A 16,992-nucleotide genomic window follows, 5' to 3' on the forward strand; every position below is an offset into this window, starting at 1 on the left:
GAAGCAATGGAGTTTGAAACTCACTGTATGTCATTTCCATGTACTGAACTCTTGTTATTCAACTGTGCCAAGGTAAATTCAATTTTTGATTCTAGGGCACCTTTAATGTTATTTATTGTTTACTGAATAACTATACTAGTAATGTTCACATACAGTGTGTGTGTATAGGCACCTATTGTATTTTTTTAAAAGTCTCAATGAAAAAGTAGTGATAGATCTTTTCTTCCATATTGTAAAGTACATCTGAGACAAATGAATTATCGAAAAAGAAAAAATGTAGGGCAAGACTTGGTTCTTTTTTTTGGTTGTTGGTTGCAAGCAGAAAAAAAAAAAAACTCTGAGCTTTAAAAAAATATTTTTAAAAAAAGCAAAGTTGAATTGATGACAATAAGATCAATTTAAGGGACCAAGCATAAGGTGCATATTTTTTGTTCAGACAACCAGCCAGAAGATTGAGTTGTGTATTATATAAAAAAAAGTTTTCCTTTTGATTTCCTACCTCATGCTCACTGATTTGAATCTCTTCCCTTTAGATTACCCACAATCTTGAATTTTGATTAAAAAAAATTTTTTTCACTGCTACCCAAATGAATTGTCCAATATCCAATCTTCAACAAAGTCTTCAGTGTCTCTAAAGTCTCAAATCCTTATATGTTTCTAGATGATATACGCAAAAGTTATTGAATGGATTTTTGAGAATTAAGGGGCATTTTTGGAAATAACGCCACAATAAAATCAGTGCCAGTGGCAAACAGGAAATAAGGCTGAATCTACCCCAATGTATCAGCGTATCAAAATGAAATTTCATAATTTGCATTGCTACCATGCCCTGGGGATATATGATTTAGAGCTGATCATCTATTCTGTCTTTAGAGTCCTTGCATGATAACCATATTTCCAAAGTCATGTGCACCATTTTTAATTTGAATTTGTCTTTTTGAAGTATGACAGTAGTATGTCAGAATGCTTGTTTGGCAAAACACCAAAGCTATATGTCTGGAGTGGGTACAAATTTTGGCTGGTAATTTAAAAGGATGAAAGTTTAAGTCTGGCCTGGGGTGATCCTGAAGTTGTATCTCAGCTGTTCTTGACTTAGTGTCTCGCTAGGTGCTGTGTAGGCTTGTAGACTTAAAGGTTTATTGTGGCAAAGTAATTGCTACATGCTGGTATATTTAATATTGTATCATGTATTAATATTATGAAAACATTTCTTTAAAACACAAATCTCTTGCAGTAAGTCATTAGCTAACAACAGCACATGCATGAATTAATATAACTGCTGTGTCACTGCATCAGTAACTACACAGTTACTGCAGCCTTTAAATAAAGCAACATGCAGCAGAACACCAGTGTTTGTGGATCATCACTGACTGAAGCACAGGTGCTGCTCTCCAGCACAATGGTAACCTCACAAATCTCAAATAACAGAAACAGAACATTAAACACTATCAGATCTCTCTAGATCTCAGCATCTTCACTTATTACAAACCACTCTGACTTTATTTCTTTCATACTAATCCTCTTAATGAGGTGTTGATGTTTTATCAAAATTTATAAATGTCACCGTTATGGAGGTAAGCGCTTACTTTAGTTGGGCTCCTGACCCTTGGCTAGTGATGGGCAAATAAAGCCTCATGAAGCTTTTCCCTCATTGTTTTGGAAAAAGATTCAAAGCTTTGAAAGTGTCAAAAAACAGTGCCATCTGGTGTTTAGTAAAAAGTAAAACAACCAAAATCCTATAAAAGAAGCTTTGTCAAACGAAACAGCCATCTCAGTTTCATAGTATGTGCTCAAATAAAAGTCTGGTAGTGCGCGCGTGTGTGTGTGTTGAATTTATTTCTGTGATAAATTAATTTACTCATTAAACTGGCATTTAATGCCAGTATGAATATCAATATGATGTAACAGAAGAATAAATGTACACGTATATGAATTGCATATGACAAATGTTTTATTTTCCTGAAGTAATTTGTATTCTTCATATTAGGCTACTTGTATGACTGGGTATTTAAAATGTAATTGAATAAGTCTAAATGAAAACCTTCTCATAAAGTAAGATCCAGGGGTTTGAACTTTCCGACACTCAAAATGAATCGCACACGCGATTGGACAGAAAGTGGGGCTTTCGTTTGTCATTGGTCACGTGATTTGTTACAAACACAAGCCTCGAATTGGGGCTTCATCTGGCACGCCCATTTATGCTCGGCACAAACTCCGAAGCCTCGGTTCAAATGTCACATCACTACCCTTGGCATTTTGACTTTAAAGCACATTTGTTTAAAAAAAAAATTGTGAGAAAAAAATGTATCAAAAGGATTTTGTTGTTCATTATTGATGATTTAATCATCAATCAGCCTTGTTCACTGATCTCTGAATATTGCATTTCTTTCATGATGTTGTAGTCCTATGATAATGCATAAAATCTTGTCCTGCTTTAATATTTTGGAAGTTTTTATCATTGTGCAAAAATTACTCAGATAGCACAGACATCAAGATTCTGCATATAAACCTCAACAATGGTGACAAAATGTTCAGCTAAACAGATTAACTCTGAGCATCACAAAACAAGCTACTAAAGTCACAAAAAAGCTTTTTGTTTATTGTCACCATTGTTGAGGTTCATACGCTGATTCATGATATCTGTGTGAGAAAAACACTGCTCAAAACTCTATCTGCATAATGAATTAAAAAAACCTAATCATTAATTCATTCAAAACTAACAGTTAATACACTCAGAGTTTAGTTTCTAGAGAGAATCAGTGAATTTAGACACTCCAAAATAATTAAATTACCATCAAATAACCAAATTCATCTGATCAGAATTTCTTTTGCATTTTTTGCTGTAACAAGCGTGTTTTGGAAACAGTTATAGCTTAGAATCAAGAGCCCATCTAAAGCAAATGCTCACCTCCATAACGGTGACTTCAAACTATATTATTTTCTATAAAACACCCACGTAGAAGGCGACATTCTCGTGACCTTGCTCAACTTTGCCTAAAAGTTCTCTAAAAGTGACGAAAATTCTGAAATTTTACAGAACATTCAGGACGTTCCTAAAACGTCCTCTTTTGGTAATGAAAGTGCTGCAGTTCAAGGTTCCTTATATGGCATTCCTATTTGGTTAGTTTTATGGTCACATAAGAACATTACAATGAGGATATTTGGGACATTAATTGAATGTTCCCACATGGTCCTCTGTTGGTCATTTAATAACATTCACGATGTGAGTTTAGTGGGACGTTCTATTTTAGTTATTTTATGGTCGCGCGCAAGGGCGTAGATTTGGTTTCAACATTTGGGGGGTTGAGCATTGGTATGCTATCTGTCTGTCTGTCTGTCTGTCTGTGGTAAGATGGTCGATACCGTGGCTGACTGACAGCAAAAGAAATGGCAAAACTCCAGAAAAAGTCCATGGAAAAGTTCTTTATTTTCAGGATCCAAAGATTCAAGTGTCTATACACAGCAGAAGCCAAGGCAACATGTCCAATGGATTGGGCAAGATAACACAGGGGGAGAAAAAAAAACAACAAAAAAAACAAATAATAAAAAAACTACTTAAAGTACAACTCAAGACATAACAAAAAGACAAAAAAAAGACTAAACGGTTGGCTACAGACCCAACAAACACCAATCCTCTTGTTCAAGCATTTCCACTGGTCTTTTATTCTCCTGGCCCCCTCCCTTAGTATTCAAACGGACCAATCCCAACACTCCATTTGTTAATCAGGACATTTCACACTTCACATAGACTTTCAAAATCACAAGTCACATCCAAGATAAAGTTTTCCTTTAACCAAAGGCTTCTCTCCATAATAATTCATCAAAGTATACATGTAAAAGACATCTTATTCCACAAATCCTTGATTGACTAACTCCTCCCCTTCAGGATGCCATAAAACTGGTTTCCTGTTCGCGGGCCACTCCTTTTTGGGCTTTCCAGGAACCGGTAAGACACAGAAACGAAACACATACATTAATATTCACACATTTCTTGATTTCACCACCTTATTGAGTGTTCCACATTACCAGCAGTCACCATGGAATGTGCACCTTCCATGTTACTGCTTCTAAGTAAAAACAAACAAAATAAAGATCTTAACAAACATGTCTAAGGTGTTTTCATTTTAACCATGTGTGCTACATCACACTATCTATCTATCTATCTATCTATCTATCTATCTATCTATCTATCTATATCTATCTATCATAACTTTATGGAATTTATCTATAACCATTCATCAAATTCTAACATAACAGAGTGATTCTAAAAAGAAAGAAATTATGTTAAAATTTGAAAACGCCAGTAGGTGGCAGCGATTCAACGTTTTAATGAGTGAGCTACTTAAATCGTTCATTCAAGCCAATTCGTTCAAAATCAGATTAATTAAGGAAGAAAACAAACACCGATGTGAATACTTTTGTCATTGATAAGATACTATTGAAAAATGAAGTAACAAAACAGACGGCTGTTTTAGTAACTGGTTACAGTTACACTGATAGTTATGGCTAAATTGCAATGGATTAGCTAGTTAAAAAATATGTGGAGTGTACTTAGCTATTACAATGTTTTCATACCTCCTTCTCAGTACATGCTTTATTCTTTTTAACGTCCCTCTTTGAACAGAAGTTTAATATAGTCGGCTGGGCAACGGTTCTCTTCATTTTTTTGGTGCTACCCATGCTCTCCATTCAAACAGAGCTCCACTCGCGTTGTTTTGGTGAAAGTGCGACGCGCATTGGTTGGGCGTTACCAATCGGTTCAATGGAAGGGGGGTATTTTTTTGACTAATTTATTATGACAAACTCATATTCGATTAGAAACAAAATTATTGTTACAAAATAAATGAATTATACATATGTTAGTATAGATCTACTGTGATTTTCATGTTGAAATATTGGGGGGGTTGTAACTGATGGATTTGAATATTGGGGGGGTTACCTCCCCCCCATCCCCCCCCCCCCCCCCCTCATTCAGAGGATTTGTATGAAAGAAATAAAGTCAGAGTGGTTTGTAATAAGTGAAGATGCTGAGATCTAGAGAGATCTGATAGTGTTTAGTGTTCTGTTTCTGTTATTTGAGATTTGTGAGGTTACCATTGTGCTGGAGAGCAGCACCTGTGCTTCAGTCAGTGATGATCAAATACTGATGTTCTGCTGCATGTTGTTTTATTTAAAGGCTGCAGTAACTGTGTAGTTACTGATGCAGTGACACAGCAGTTATATTAATTCATGCATGTGCTGTTAGCTAATGACTTACTGCAAGAGATTTGCATTTTAAATGTTTTCATAATATTAATCCATGATACATGTAAAGAGCTTTTTTGTAAGACATTTAAAGCAGAACTAAGTAACTTTTTTTACCTTCATAAAAAGCTTTCTAAAGTCCTTATGATGGTTAATTGACTTGTAGTGGTGTGTTTGAGTGGTGCACTAACCCCCTCTGGCACGTCTACGCCAGAATACAGCACTTGCAAGTTGAGCTGCATCAGTGTTGCCAGATTGGAAATGTCCAATTATCATACCAGAAGCTCAAAATTATCGTATTTGGAACAAAATTTTATCATACACGCCTTTTTTATAGGTAAATGAACAAAATTAATAACTATTGATTTTTACAACGGAAAGAATCAATACTGAACTAACATAAGCTGGACAATCACACTATTTTAGCTGTACAGAATGTTCCCTCTATCTCTGTAAAGCTATACTTTGACACAATCTGCATTGTAAAAAGAGCTGTATAAATAAAGGTGTCATGACAAATCAAACGTACAGAATACAGCTATTTATCTATAGACCAACAACTTTTTGACATGAACTGCAAATTACCACAATACATAAATAATTAGGCATACCTTAGTGAGAAACAACTGACCTAAGCGCCGCGGCAGGAAGGTAGGTTAACTTGAGCTCGTGAGAGAGAGTCATTCTCTATGATGATTGGCTGAGAAGACTGACACAGCTAGATCAATTAACCGATTATAATGACCATCATTTGAAGTGTCACAAAATACTGAAATTATCGTACATTATGGGATTTTTTTCATTATTGATCGTACATCATACAGAAGTCAAAATTATCGTACAAATACGATAATTATCGTACGTCTGGCAACACTGAGCTGTATCGACCCGACACAATCTCGCCTCATGTTCACGTTCACGCGAGAGTGATAAAATGCTTTACGGAAAATCAAAAACAATGTATATATTATGACTTTATAAGACAATTTCGAAAATTACCCACCTCCATTGAGTGTACTGTATTTGCAAATTACCCACCTTCTCTTTCTTGTACTGTATTTGCAAAACTACTGCGCTGGTGAGCGTTGTAGTCGTTGTAGTCGTCCAGAGCTGCGCTTGGAGTATTTACGACAATGTGATTCACTGAAGGAAACTGTAGGGGGAGCTTCGCAAATTTCAGTTCAGCTTTAAGAAAAAAGTTTTTGTTTGAACAGCCACTTTTGTTAGTTTAGCTCTAATTTTCAATTCAATTTTTTGACAAGGGCAGCAGGGACGTTCTGAGAACATTTCCAAATAAAGTATGGTTCCCTAAACATTCAGAGAACGTCCTGAATGTTCCCTGAAGGTCCACCAAATAACGTACCCCAAACCTTAAAAGAACTCCACATTGTGACCGTCTGTGAACGTTACTAGGCAACGTCCTTAATAACACCAATGGGGACGTTCTGAGAATGTTCTGGGAACGTAAAATTTCTAGCGGGGGTCCCCCTAAACTCATATCGGGAACGTTATTAAATGACCAACAGAGGACCGTGTGGGAACGTTCTGTTAATGTCCCAAATATTCTCTTTGTAACGTTCTTTTTTGATCATAGAATAACCAAAATGGAACGTCCCCCTAAAGTCATATAAGGAACCTTGAACTGCAGCTCTTTCATTACCAAAAGAGGATGTTTTAGGAACGTCCCGAATGTTCTGTAAAGGTTCGGAATTTTCGTCACCTTTTAGGGAACGTTGCGCAAGGTCCTGAGAACGTTGACTTCTACGTGGGTTAGTCTCATTTTGTCTTGTTAACAGCTGTCAGATCCCTCATTCACTAATCTTTCTATAGTCATTCACTAATCACTATACTTTATTCTACTAATATAGTTAACAGTGCCTACCTGGTAAGTTTAAAGTAGTAATGAAACGATCTATCTTGAAATCCGTCGTGGAAACTGGAAACAATCTTGTGTAAACAATTTAAACTTACACCTGTATGATTTCGCTGTGGCGCCATCTTCTGGTGAGAAGCGGGAAGTTTAAACTAACCAGTTAACGGTCATGTATGTTCAACGACTGCCTTCTTCCCTCCCGCAGCAAGAGATACGAACATAAATAAAGAAAAGAGGTGACAGCGAGCATGAGAAACTAGTGAAGGAAATTATTAGTTACTCTCTGACTCCACCTGAGCTTGTCTGTTCTGTTTTATTGTCTGAAAAATAGGAAGTATTACAAATTACACGTGAATCACTTGAACCCTGTTTGATATCTTTGAAAAAAGGAAGAGAAACTTCCAAATTGCTATTTTGCAGAGGATGTTTTCTGACTTATTTAGCTCACAGATACAAGACCCTGGAATTAATTTCAAATTAAAACTATTTATTACATCTCACTTAAACATTTATATTAACTTTATACATTGTAGGCCTACTGTATGTGTGCATGTGTTAGGCCTGTTTCCACTCACTAACATATATTTACTGAAATGGAGCAGACTGTCTAAACCTGTTGAGTTTCCTAGCTATTGAAGATCTTTCCTCACAAGCAGTGAAGAGATTTGTTACTTATGAGTACAATGCAACAGTAAAATGTTCATTTGTCATCAGCAGCTTTCATTGGGCACAATGAATGATGGGAGTATTTATGATTTTCACAGCATTTTAATTCCCATCCGTCACATCATCCTCAGCTTCTGCGCTTCTTCGGTATCAGAGGTGGAGGGGTGTGATGTGGCAATGAATCTGCCACTTTATCAGGCTGTGGGAGATGGAAAATAAAAATAGTCATATGTATTGTTTAGGCTGTATTTACATCTTACAAAGTGTGGTAATCTCTAATGTAATTAGTTTTACTATAATGATCATTAGCTTGTCTTAAATGCAAATGTCTGCAGTCTTGCCTGTTGTAACTGGAAGATCCAGTTTTGATAGTCCTCAGGGTAAATACAGGAGACAAGCAGAGGCTCCATCAGTTCACCTGGAAAATACATCACTCCAGATCAGCATGCACTATGAAGCTTCTAATAATTTTTTCCAAGTTATTTACATGTCGTAACTTGGTGTAATGACATTTTGAATCACCTCTAACAAAATTCAGGCGATAAGAGGAACATTGAGAAACCAGTCTGAGTGTGTTTATCATCACACAGCTATTTTCTGAAGGTGAGTCACAAGCACCTCTATGACTAACATAGATCACTTGATTTATGACTCTTAGAACAACAAAACATGCAATGCATTCAACTTTAGCTTTCTTAATGTTTATGAAAGACCAATATATGATAATAAATAATAAACCCCCAAACAAACTGCAAAACTAATAAACAACCCATATGGTTTGATGTTATGTAAGAGTATTTCCTGGGTTCTCATGACAAGTCATAGTGAAATGACTGATATGACAGATAAACATAGCACAGACATGTGCTTAAAAAAAAATTCAGACCATTACCACACACAAGTCTAGCATGTGATCTAAAAACTATACCACAATGTGAGTTTATAAATGTGCTGTCCAAAAAAATCTGCTCATTTAAATTGCTCGCCCATAAAGCCATCAGTATTTAAAATGTATATCATATATACCGTATATGAATTATTTATATTACATACAACTTAGAGGTTATGTCCAAGTGTTGTGTTGGAATACGAGAGTAATACATTTATTCAAAAAGATACATACCTGTGAGTTCAAACTCCAGTCTGCCATGTAGTGCAGATCTTTCCATGGCTTTAATGCTCTTTAATGGCAGACGACCCTTCAGTATAAAACAATTCAACTCAGTGCTCTGATGTTTTATACATGTATAAATAGTCCTATATTTTAATCTGAATTAAATGTTTGTTAATTGTATTTAAATGTAGACCACTGGTTCACTTTAAAATGAAAATTACTCCAAGATTTTCTCACCCACAAGCCACCCTAGTTATATTATCCTGACGCGTCCAACCTTAATAATGGCAGTGAACGGGAAACAACGAGTATGAAGCTCAAGAAAGTGCATCCATCCATCATAAATGTACTCCACACGGCTCCAGGGGGATAATAAATGCCTTCTGAAGCGAAGCGATGCATTTGTTTAAGAAAAATATCCATATTTAACAAGTTAATAAAGTAAAATATCTAGCTTCCGCCAGATCGCCTTCCAAATTCAACGTACGAGAAGCCGTGTGAAGTATGTTTATAATGGATAGATGCACTTTCTTTCTTCTTGAGCTTCATACTCATTGGTTCCGTTCACTGGCATTTATTAATATAACTCTGATTGTGTTCATCAGAAAGAAGAAAGTCATATACAGCTTGAGGGTGAGTAAATCTTGGAGAAAATGTGGATTTTATAGTGAACTAATCCTTTAAATTAAATTGTCAAATGACAATAATGGTGGCCAGAAGGTCCTTCGTTTTACTTTTTTATTTTAAAGAAACAGTATATATAAACCCCACTGTTAGCACCACTTAGCTACTTAAATAGGGTTCACCAATTACACTCCTAAAAATATTGACATCAATGCAATGTTTCAACGAAGAACCTTTATCAGCATGGAACCTTTCCATAGCACAAAAGGTTCTTTATAGTGGAGAAAGATTCTTTAGATAGATTTTTTATGTTCTTCATACAAAAAAAAAGTTATTTTAAGAACTGTTTACTGAAAGGTTGTTTGGGGAACTAAATTGTTCTTCTATGGCTTCACCACAAAAACACTCTTTTGGAGCTTTTATTTAAAGAGTGTACTAATTGAGGCTGCCAAATACATTTCTATGGCTCACAGACATATTGCTGATACAGCTTGTTGTTTAGTCAGCAAAATTAGCTTACCTCATATTTCACACGTACATGATGACAGTCAAGAGAAAGAATGAGGAGGTCGAATGGAAAGAGCACAAGCAAACGCTCCTGAGGTCCCTGCAAAAACCGATCCTGTTGTTTGAAGGAGGCCTGTTTAGTACCATCCTGAATTATGTGGATACCACTCTCAATTTATAGCCTGACCTGTGTGTATATGTAGCTGATGTGCACCAGTGAAAGGTATTTTGGATAGCCCATGTGCTGAATAGGTGTCCCCTCCCATTGCAAGATTGGAGAACGCAGTAAGTATCGTTTAAGCTCCTCCTTCTTCCAGTTTTCATCACATGGCACCTGGAATAGTGAAAATAAATCTGTCTGAGCAATGATATGAACAATCCTAATTCTGTTTTACTTATCTGGTACTTAAAGGGTTAGTTCAGTGAAAAATTACATTTCTGTCATTAATTACTCACCCTCATTTCGTTCCACTCCTGTAAGACCTTTGTTCATCTTCGGGACACCAATTAAAATAGTTTTCATAAAATCCGATGGCTCAGTGAGGCCTGCATTGCCAGCAAGACAATTAACACTTTCAATGCCCAGAAAGGTACTAAAGACGTATTTAAAACTGTTCATGTGACCACAGTGGTTCAACCTTAATGTTATTAAGTTGTTTTTTTGGTGCACTAAAAGTATTCTCGTCGCTTCATAACATTAAAGTTGAACCACTGTAGTCACATGTTTTAAAATAGCTTTCTGGGCATTAATTGGTTAATTATCTTGCTGTCAATGCAGGCCTCACTGAGCCATTGGATTTAATTAAAAAACATCTCAATTTGTGTTCCTAAGATAAACTAAGGTCTTAAGGGTGTGGAACGACATGAGGGTGAGTAATTACTGACAGAATTTTCATTTTTGGGTGAACTAACCCTTTAACATTGGGCAAAAATAACCAATGATCATTCAGCAACAAATATATTTGACCATGTTTTATGAGTCCTGTATATTTCAAGAATGCAGTACAACAAGGCTGAATAAGGTGTACCAGGTATGAGAGAGCACTATGGGATGGGCTCAGCTGTTGCCTTAGGGATTTGTGTCTCCTTTCCTCAATGTTCTCTATCCAGGTTTTTGTTTCAGCTGCACTAGCACAAATGAAGATCTTTGAGTCCACCATAGGTCCTAGAGTATATCATAAATATAGGTGCACTATGATCAAATATTTTTGTGACTTCAAAATTTTCATATTCAGGGTTAATTCACAGATTAAATTTGTTGTTGTTGTTGTTTTAAAGGGGCTCTCACCTCTAATCTCAAACATATGTGGAGAACTGGGGTCCTGCTGTGAGATCAGATGAACCTCAATGGCTGAGAGAGGAAGGATGCCCTGTGACAAGACACAGATGGCAGTTTAAAGTGAAGCTCACATCATTAAATATTTCCTTATACTTAGAAAGAGTCTTACCTCATAAATAAAATCATGATTAGAGCTGTCCAAAGCAAGGATTAACAAATGGAAGGAAAATAAAACCAGATATCTTTCACTCATAGCCTGAAGACAGAAATCATAATGCATACAAATTACAGTTACTCATAAAATTGGACATAGGCAAAAAATATCAGTTTGGCTCCACTTAAATATATATTTTAAAATTTTGAATTGGCACAAAATCAATTGGCATCTTTTTCATTCTAGTGTAGTTAGAGGCAGTTTAGAACATGAACTAAAGCATTTTGTTGAATTGTTACCTTTGTGTATCCACTGTGTAAATACACAGAAGACGAGTGGATAATGTCTCCATAAGTGTGTGGTGCCTTTCCTTCCCATTCTCTGATTGGCTGAGTGTACAGCCTGTGATGGAGCTCTTTTTTTGTCCAGCTCCAAAGCACCAGCTGAGAAAAAAAAAGAAAAAGAAAAAACACCCTATAATGTTACACAAAGAGCATGTAATATTGAGAAAAGCACAGATGATTGTTTTATTTATTTATTTAGAAGCTGATGAAGACATACTTGTGAATGGTTGTGTTTTGTTGTGTCCCTCATAGAGACAGGATCTGGGTCCTAGCACAAGACACAGATGCGGAAATGGAGATGAAATTGATAAAACTCTTATTCAGTGCAGACATTAGATTCATCTAAGTCTATGTGAACACTATCTGCACATCAATGATGCCATTTTCTTTCAAATAAATGCCAGTTAATTGTTTTGACCTTCTATGTAATTTTGAAAAAAAAAAAAAAAAAAAATCATAGATTTTGGTTACTTTATTTTACAGTGCTGTAGTTACATTGTTACTGAAATAAGTACTGAGTACTATTAATGTACTTACTATAGAGTTACAGATAGGGTTAGGGTTAGTTACTTATAATTATGCTTAATTTACTGTTATTTATATTGTAAGTACATGTAGTAACGTGTAACTACGGCACTGTAAAATAAAGTGTAACCCTAGATTTTTAAGTTCCCAAATACTTGATAGAGCCACTGTGTTCTTGTACACACTCTTGTTTTCTCTGCATTTTTTTTTTTTTTGGAAACTTTTTTTTTGTATTATTGCTAAGAACATACAAAAACCAATGCCAGGGGTAAATAAAGTTGAGAAATCAAATATAAGTTACACAATCAGGACAGGAAAATATAAAAATGACAGTGTAAGTGTGCTAGTTTTAAGGCCTTTGGAGTTGCTGGATGTAAATAAAGTGTCTAGGTAGGATTTAAGTTCCTTACAACAAAAAAAGAAAGAAAGAAAGAAAAAGTAGGGCTTAGCACCCTGAAATTGACATTTGTGTAAGAAAACTTTTGCTAGAAAAAGAAGTTTATCAAAAAATATTGTTCCTTTACATCTTTATCAAAGCTGTGATGACCAAATAAAACATCTTTGTACAACAAAGAAAACCTCTGAACAGACTTGTATGTGTGAAGAGATGAGAAACAGATTAGTCTTCAGCGCCACAAAACGCTTTTAGGTGACAAAGCTACGCCCTTTGCCACTTCCTCTTTATTGCTTACCTCCTTCTTCAGGTGTCTCACAGAAGGACAACGATGAGGACCTTCATCTGTGCCATTTCTTGTGGAAATTTGGTGCCTGCTTTCAGCGAGACTCCAGAGCCTGAAATAGCAGATGGCTAAACAGTCAAATCACTTTATCTTGCAGCATAACAGATGAGGATTTAAGAAACACAATGCAAATTGCTGTGCACTGTATGATAGATTTAGTGGGAGAGAATTTCACCTTACACTGTGGAAGTAAGCTATTTTCTGTGATTGTGTGGGCACTTCTGATTCATTTGCTGCTATAGACCTTATACAATTATTATTCGGACTTCTGTTTTTGCAGGAGCTATGTATATTTCTATGGCATCGCTGTCGAAGAGTAATTAGTTGAAGTAGATTTACATATTGTGGAGTTAATGAAAGTTGGCATAAACATTGCAATGTTTGAAGGGGATGTCATTACAAATGTCAGTAGATAGGGAAGATTTTAAAATGAGCGGTTAATTTATCCGTAATATCTTACCTTCATGCTGTGGAAATATATTGGAAGAAAGAACACAGGTGCGGGGCTACATATAACAAAATGCTGTAAATGGTCAAATAATTTGCGCTACAAATTGATTTCGATAATAAGTATAAATAATAAAATAAGTAACAGTTTGCAATATCAAGCAGTATAACAGACAGTTTTTGTACAGCTAAAATGGAAGCGGATGAGACCGGAAGCATTGACAGTCAAGTTAAAATGGCCGCACCCTCTCTTACGTTACGAATAAGGTGAATACAAATTATGTCTTTGCCTGTTTTGCATGCGAATGTTAATACACTTTAAATGGCACCTATTATGCAAAATCCACTTTTACATGGTGTTTGGACATAAATGTGTGTTGGCAGTGTGTGAACACAACCACCCTACAATGATAAAAATCCACCCACTCCCTTTTTTAATCCCCATTAAACCAAAGCAGTCTCATTAAACATGCCGTTTTGATTCTCTGAGCAGTGTGACATCACATTGCTCAAGCCCCGTCCACGGCCGCTGACTGACAGTCCTGCATTACCATAGTTTCCGCCCTCAGCGAGTTGTATGCAGTCCGCCATTTTCTTCACGCTCGAGCAGCTGTAACGTAACGTAAGCAATCGTGGTGTTCTTTTTTTGGATATAAAAATAAAACGCCATTTCAGTCGATATCTGTTAGTTCCACAACAAATGCGGCTAAAGCTATTGTTTTCTTAAAGACCAGATGTCTGTCATCTATTTTAAACCGTTTGTAAAGAGCAGTGTAATAGGTGATTGTCTTGAAAAAACTGTATGTTTTCTGTAAAGACAAGATATTAAAAACGCTATGTTTATTTGCAAAGGCTAGCACATTTATCCACTAACCATTCAGAAACGTCCAGTTGCATTCTAAAAGTTGTAACTTCTGCCTGAGTCTCTCCATCAGTGTCTCCATCAGTGTCTTCATCAGTGTCTCCATCAGTGTTGAACAATGTGACTAAACACCATTACTAACAATCGTCATTTTGGCTGCATGAGATTCTCAAGCTTTGTTGTTGTTTTTGAGCAACCAAAGTGCGAGCTGTTAAAGCTCCACCCTCTTCTGGAAAGTGGGAGGGGAGCAGCAGCTCATTTGCATTTAAAGGGGCATGTTTTTGCTCACACCCAAATAGGAGCAAATGTGACAAGCTATAATAAATGATCTGTGGGGTATTTTGAGCTAAAACTTTACAGACACACTGGGTACACCAGAGACTTATATTACATCTTGTGAAAAGGGGCATAATAGGTGCCCTTTAAGTTTAAGCTTGCTAGAAAAATATTAGTGTTCTACTTTGTAAAAAAAAAAAAAAAGTAGGGTGAAAACAGGTAACATAGAACAATGATTTATAATTTTGCACTTTCTCTGTTGTTGTTATTTATTTGTTGTCTTGTGGTAATGTAACAATAGTTAATATGACTAATATTAAGATATATCAGCTTATACCGATAAAAGTAATTTTTAAGCTTCTGATCAGGTAAAGAAAAAAAGGTCCTTAAGGTGACAACTGAACATAACTGTATTTTAGAATATGTATAGTTTTCAATTACTACAAATAACCATGAAGTTCTTCCTAATAAAGTCTGGGAAACAACTGGATACCACAAATGATATATTCTACACATAGTCAGCCTGAGGCCATTGTGATTATTACAAATTCTTTAACAGCACACTTTAACAAACTCTTTGTATGAGGTTTGTTCCCTGAATGTTGCTTATTTTTCCCCCAGACCCTCTGTTCCCGCTGCTTTTACCCATTGCGCTTATTGGGGAAGTGCCCAGACATAAGCAGCTTACTGTGGGTGGCGAATGACAAGCAGACATCCACCATCTGACCCTCAATAGGCTTGACTCTTTAAACTACACTCAGAACATAGAGAAACTTCAACAGTTATATCGCAAGACCATTACCCACAAAATGAGTGATTTAACATTGTAATTACTCCAAACAAACCATGTTTTCACCACTGACGCATATCTGCATATTATCAACCTGTGTATATTTTTTGCAGATTGGCCGTTGTCTGATCCCCGTTTTTCTGCTAGTTTGGCCACATAAAGCTTATGAGCTCTGATTAACTCCCACTCTAATCCCTACAGTCTCCTAATGAGAGGATTGAGGCTTCCAGCCTGGAGTAAGACACCAGACTGCTCAAACACACTTAGCTCCTTTAATTAGCTATACTAGCTGCATTAGTTCTGCCTCATTTGGTGTATGAGAGGCTCTAATGAGATCTAGCTGCAAGACTGCTGTCCATGCACGGTAAACACCTTCATTGCGAGGGGAATAAAACAACTAAAACTTACATAAAAGCTCAAGATGTTTCACACAGTTTCATCAGATCCATTTCAGACAGACAGAATCAAGCAGAACAAGGTTTGATGCTGAAAAAGGTGTCTCTAGAATTTACTTACAAGCTGAAACTGTCACATGGTTTCTTACCACCATTCTTAAAATATGTAAAACTAATCTAACAATTTCTAACATTCTCAACTCCAATGGACAGCCACTTCCAGTTTAACATCCACATGATTATGAACAACTAACCCTTTGTGGTTTTAAAAATGTTATCAAACATTACCTAACTTTCTGAAAAGAGGAAGTTTTGCTAGCAAGTATATTCTGTGCACTCAAGAGCCTGTGCTTCAACTGAAATGCATAAGCAAAAAACAACCATGCGGCAGTCAGTCTCTTACCCTGCATTGTTGATTTCCAGGAGCTCGATTTCATCTGGGCCCACTTCATCAGTTCCCGTATGCCTTTGGGTCACACTGCAGCATCCCATAGCTTGTCTGCACCTTACCTCTCCTTTCCACACACACAACCCCAATGGCTTCTCCTCTAAACTACACACGGAGGGCCATCTGTTCACCCCCACACGCCCCACACCCCAACAGACTATAAGCAGGGTTCAAGAATGAGGTGCATAGAAGTCTGAATGAAGTGTCTTGCAGTAAAAAACATTGAACTGAAGCCAACGTTGGGCGAATGAAGAGGAGCAAGAGAGGTGTATGAAACTATCAAGCACAGCAGTTACACACAAATGCTGCACTATTTCTTCCTGTTGCAATCAGCAGTGACGCAGCAGCGGCCAACACAACTTCCTCCCTTCACTCAGTTTCATCTGTGAGTGAGCTTGAAAGCATTGAACCGTTTGTTTTGACTTTGATTTTACACATGTGGGATGCAAGCAGCATCAATAAAGCAAATCCCACTTAAGATTTTGATTACACTTCATGAAGTTAACACAGAAAAGTAGGCAAAAAGTAGCCACGACAACAAAACCGCAGCTGAATCTCAAACATGTGTTTATTGGTGGTAAGGAGCGTGTTAGTGTGTAGAGGTCTAATCTGGTGTTTGTTTTGTCGCATATGCCACAGATGGAGGAAGAAGGAGTGTCCTGTGGCTGCATCTCCAACACCACACATAAAATAGGTTATCTGAA

At 36.6% G+C, this 16,992-nt stretch overlaps 1 protein-coding gene across 4 annotated transcripts; it reads right to left on the reverse strand.

Annotated features, from left to right (window-relative positions):
* Positions 1 to 7,583: 7,583 nt before the first annotated feature.
* LOC125260223 (rho guanine nucleotide exchange factor 7) lies at positions 7,584 to 16,635 on the reverse strand. Of its 4 annotated transcripts, none has more exons than XM_048178469.1 (12): positions 16,244 to 16,635; positions 13,023 to 13,122; positions 12,023 to 12,073; positions 11,761 to 11,904; positions 11,477 to 11,563; positions 11,317 to 11,398; positions 11,057 to 11,193; positions 10,216 to 10,362; positions 10,042 to 10,128; positions 8,907 to 8,982; positions 8,125 to 8,201; positions 7,584 to 7,982 (listed from the first exon to the last, which is right to left on the reverse strand). In XM_048178469.1, the coding sequence occupies exons 1-12, from the start codon at positions 16,330 to 16,332 to the stop codon at positions 7,911 to 7,913; spliced, it is 1,149 nt and encodes a 382-aa protein (XP_048034426.1). In that variant the 5' UTR covers positions 16,333 to 16,635; the 3' UTR covers positions 7,584 to 7,910. The 4 variants fall into 4 exon arrangements, with proteins under 4 accessions (XP_048034426.1, XP_048034425.1, XP_048034428.1 ...); XM_048178468.1 differs by having other exon boundaries at positions 10,042 to 10,143; positions 16,244 to 16,634; XM_048178471.1 differs by lacking the exon at positions 16,244 to 16,635 and adding an exon at positions 15,854 to 16,178 and having other exon boundaries at positions 10,042 to 10,143.
* Between the last annotated feature and the right edge of the window lie 357 nt (positions 16,636 to 16,992).

This window comes from Megalobrama amblycephala, linkage group LG24, assembly GCF_018812025.1.
Source record: "Megalobrama amblycephala isolate DHTTF-2021 linkage group LG24, ASM1881202v1, whole genome shotgun sequence".
NCBI classification, from domain to species: Eukaryota; Metazoa; Chordata; class Actinopteri; order Cypriniformes; family Xenocyprididae; genus Megalobrama; species Megalobrama amblycephala.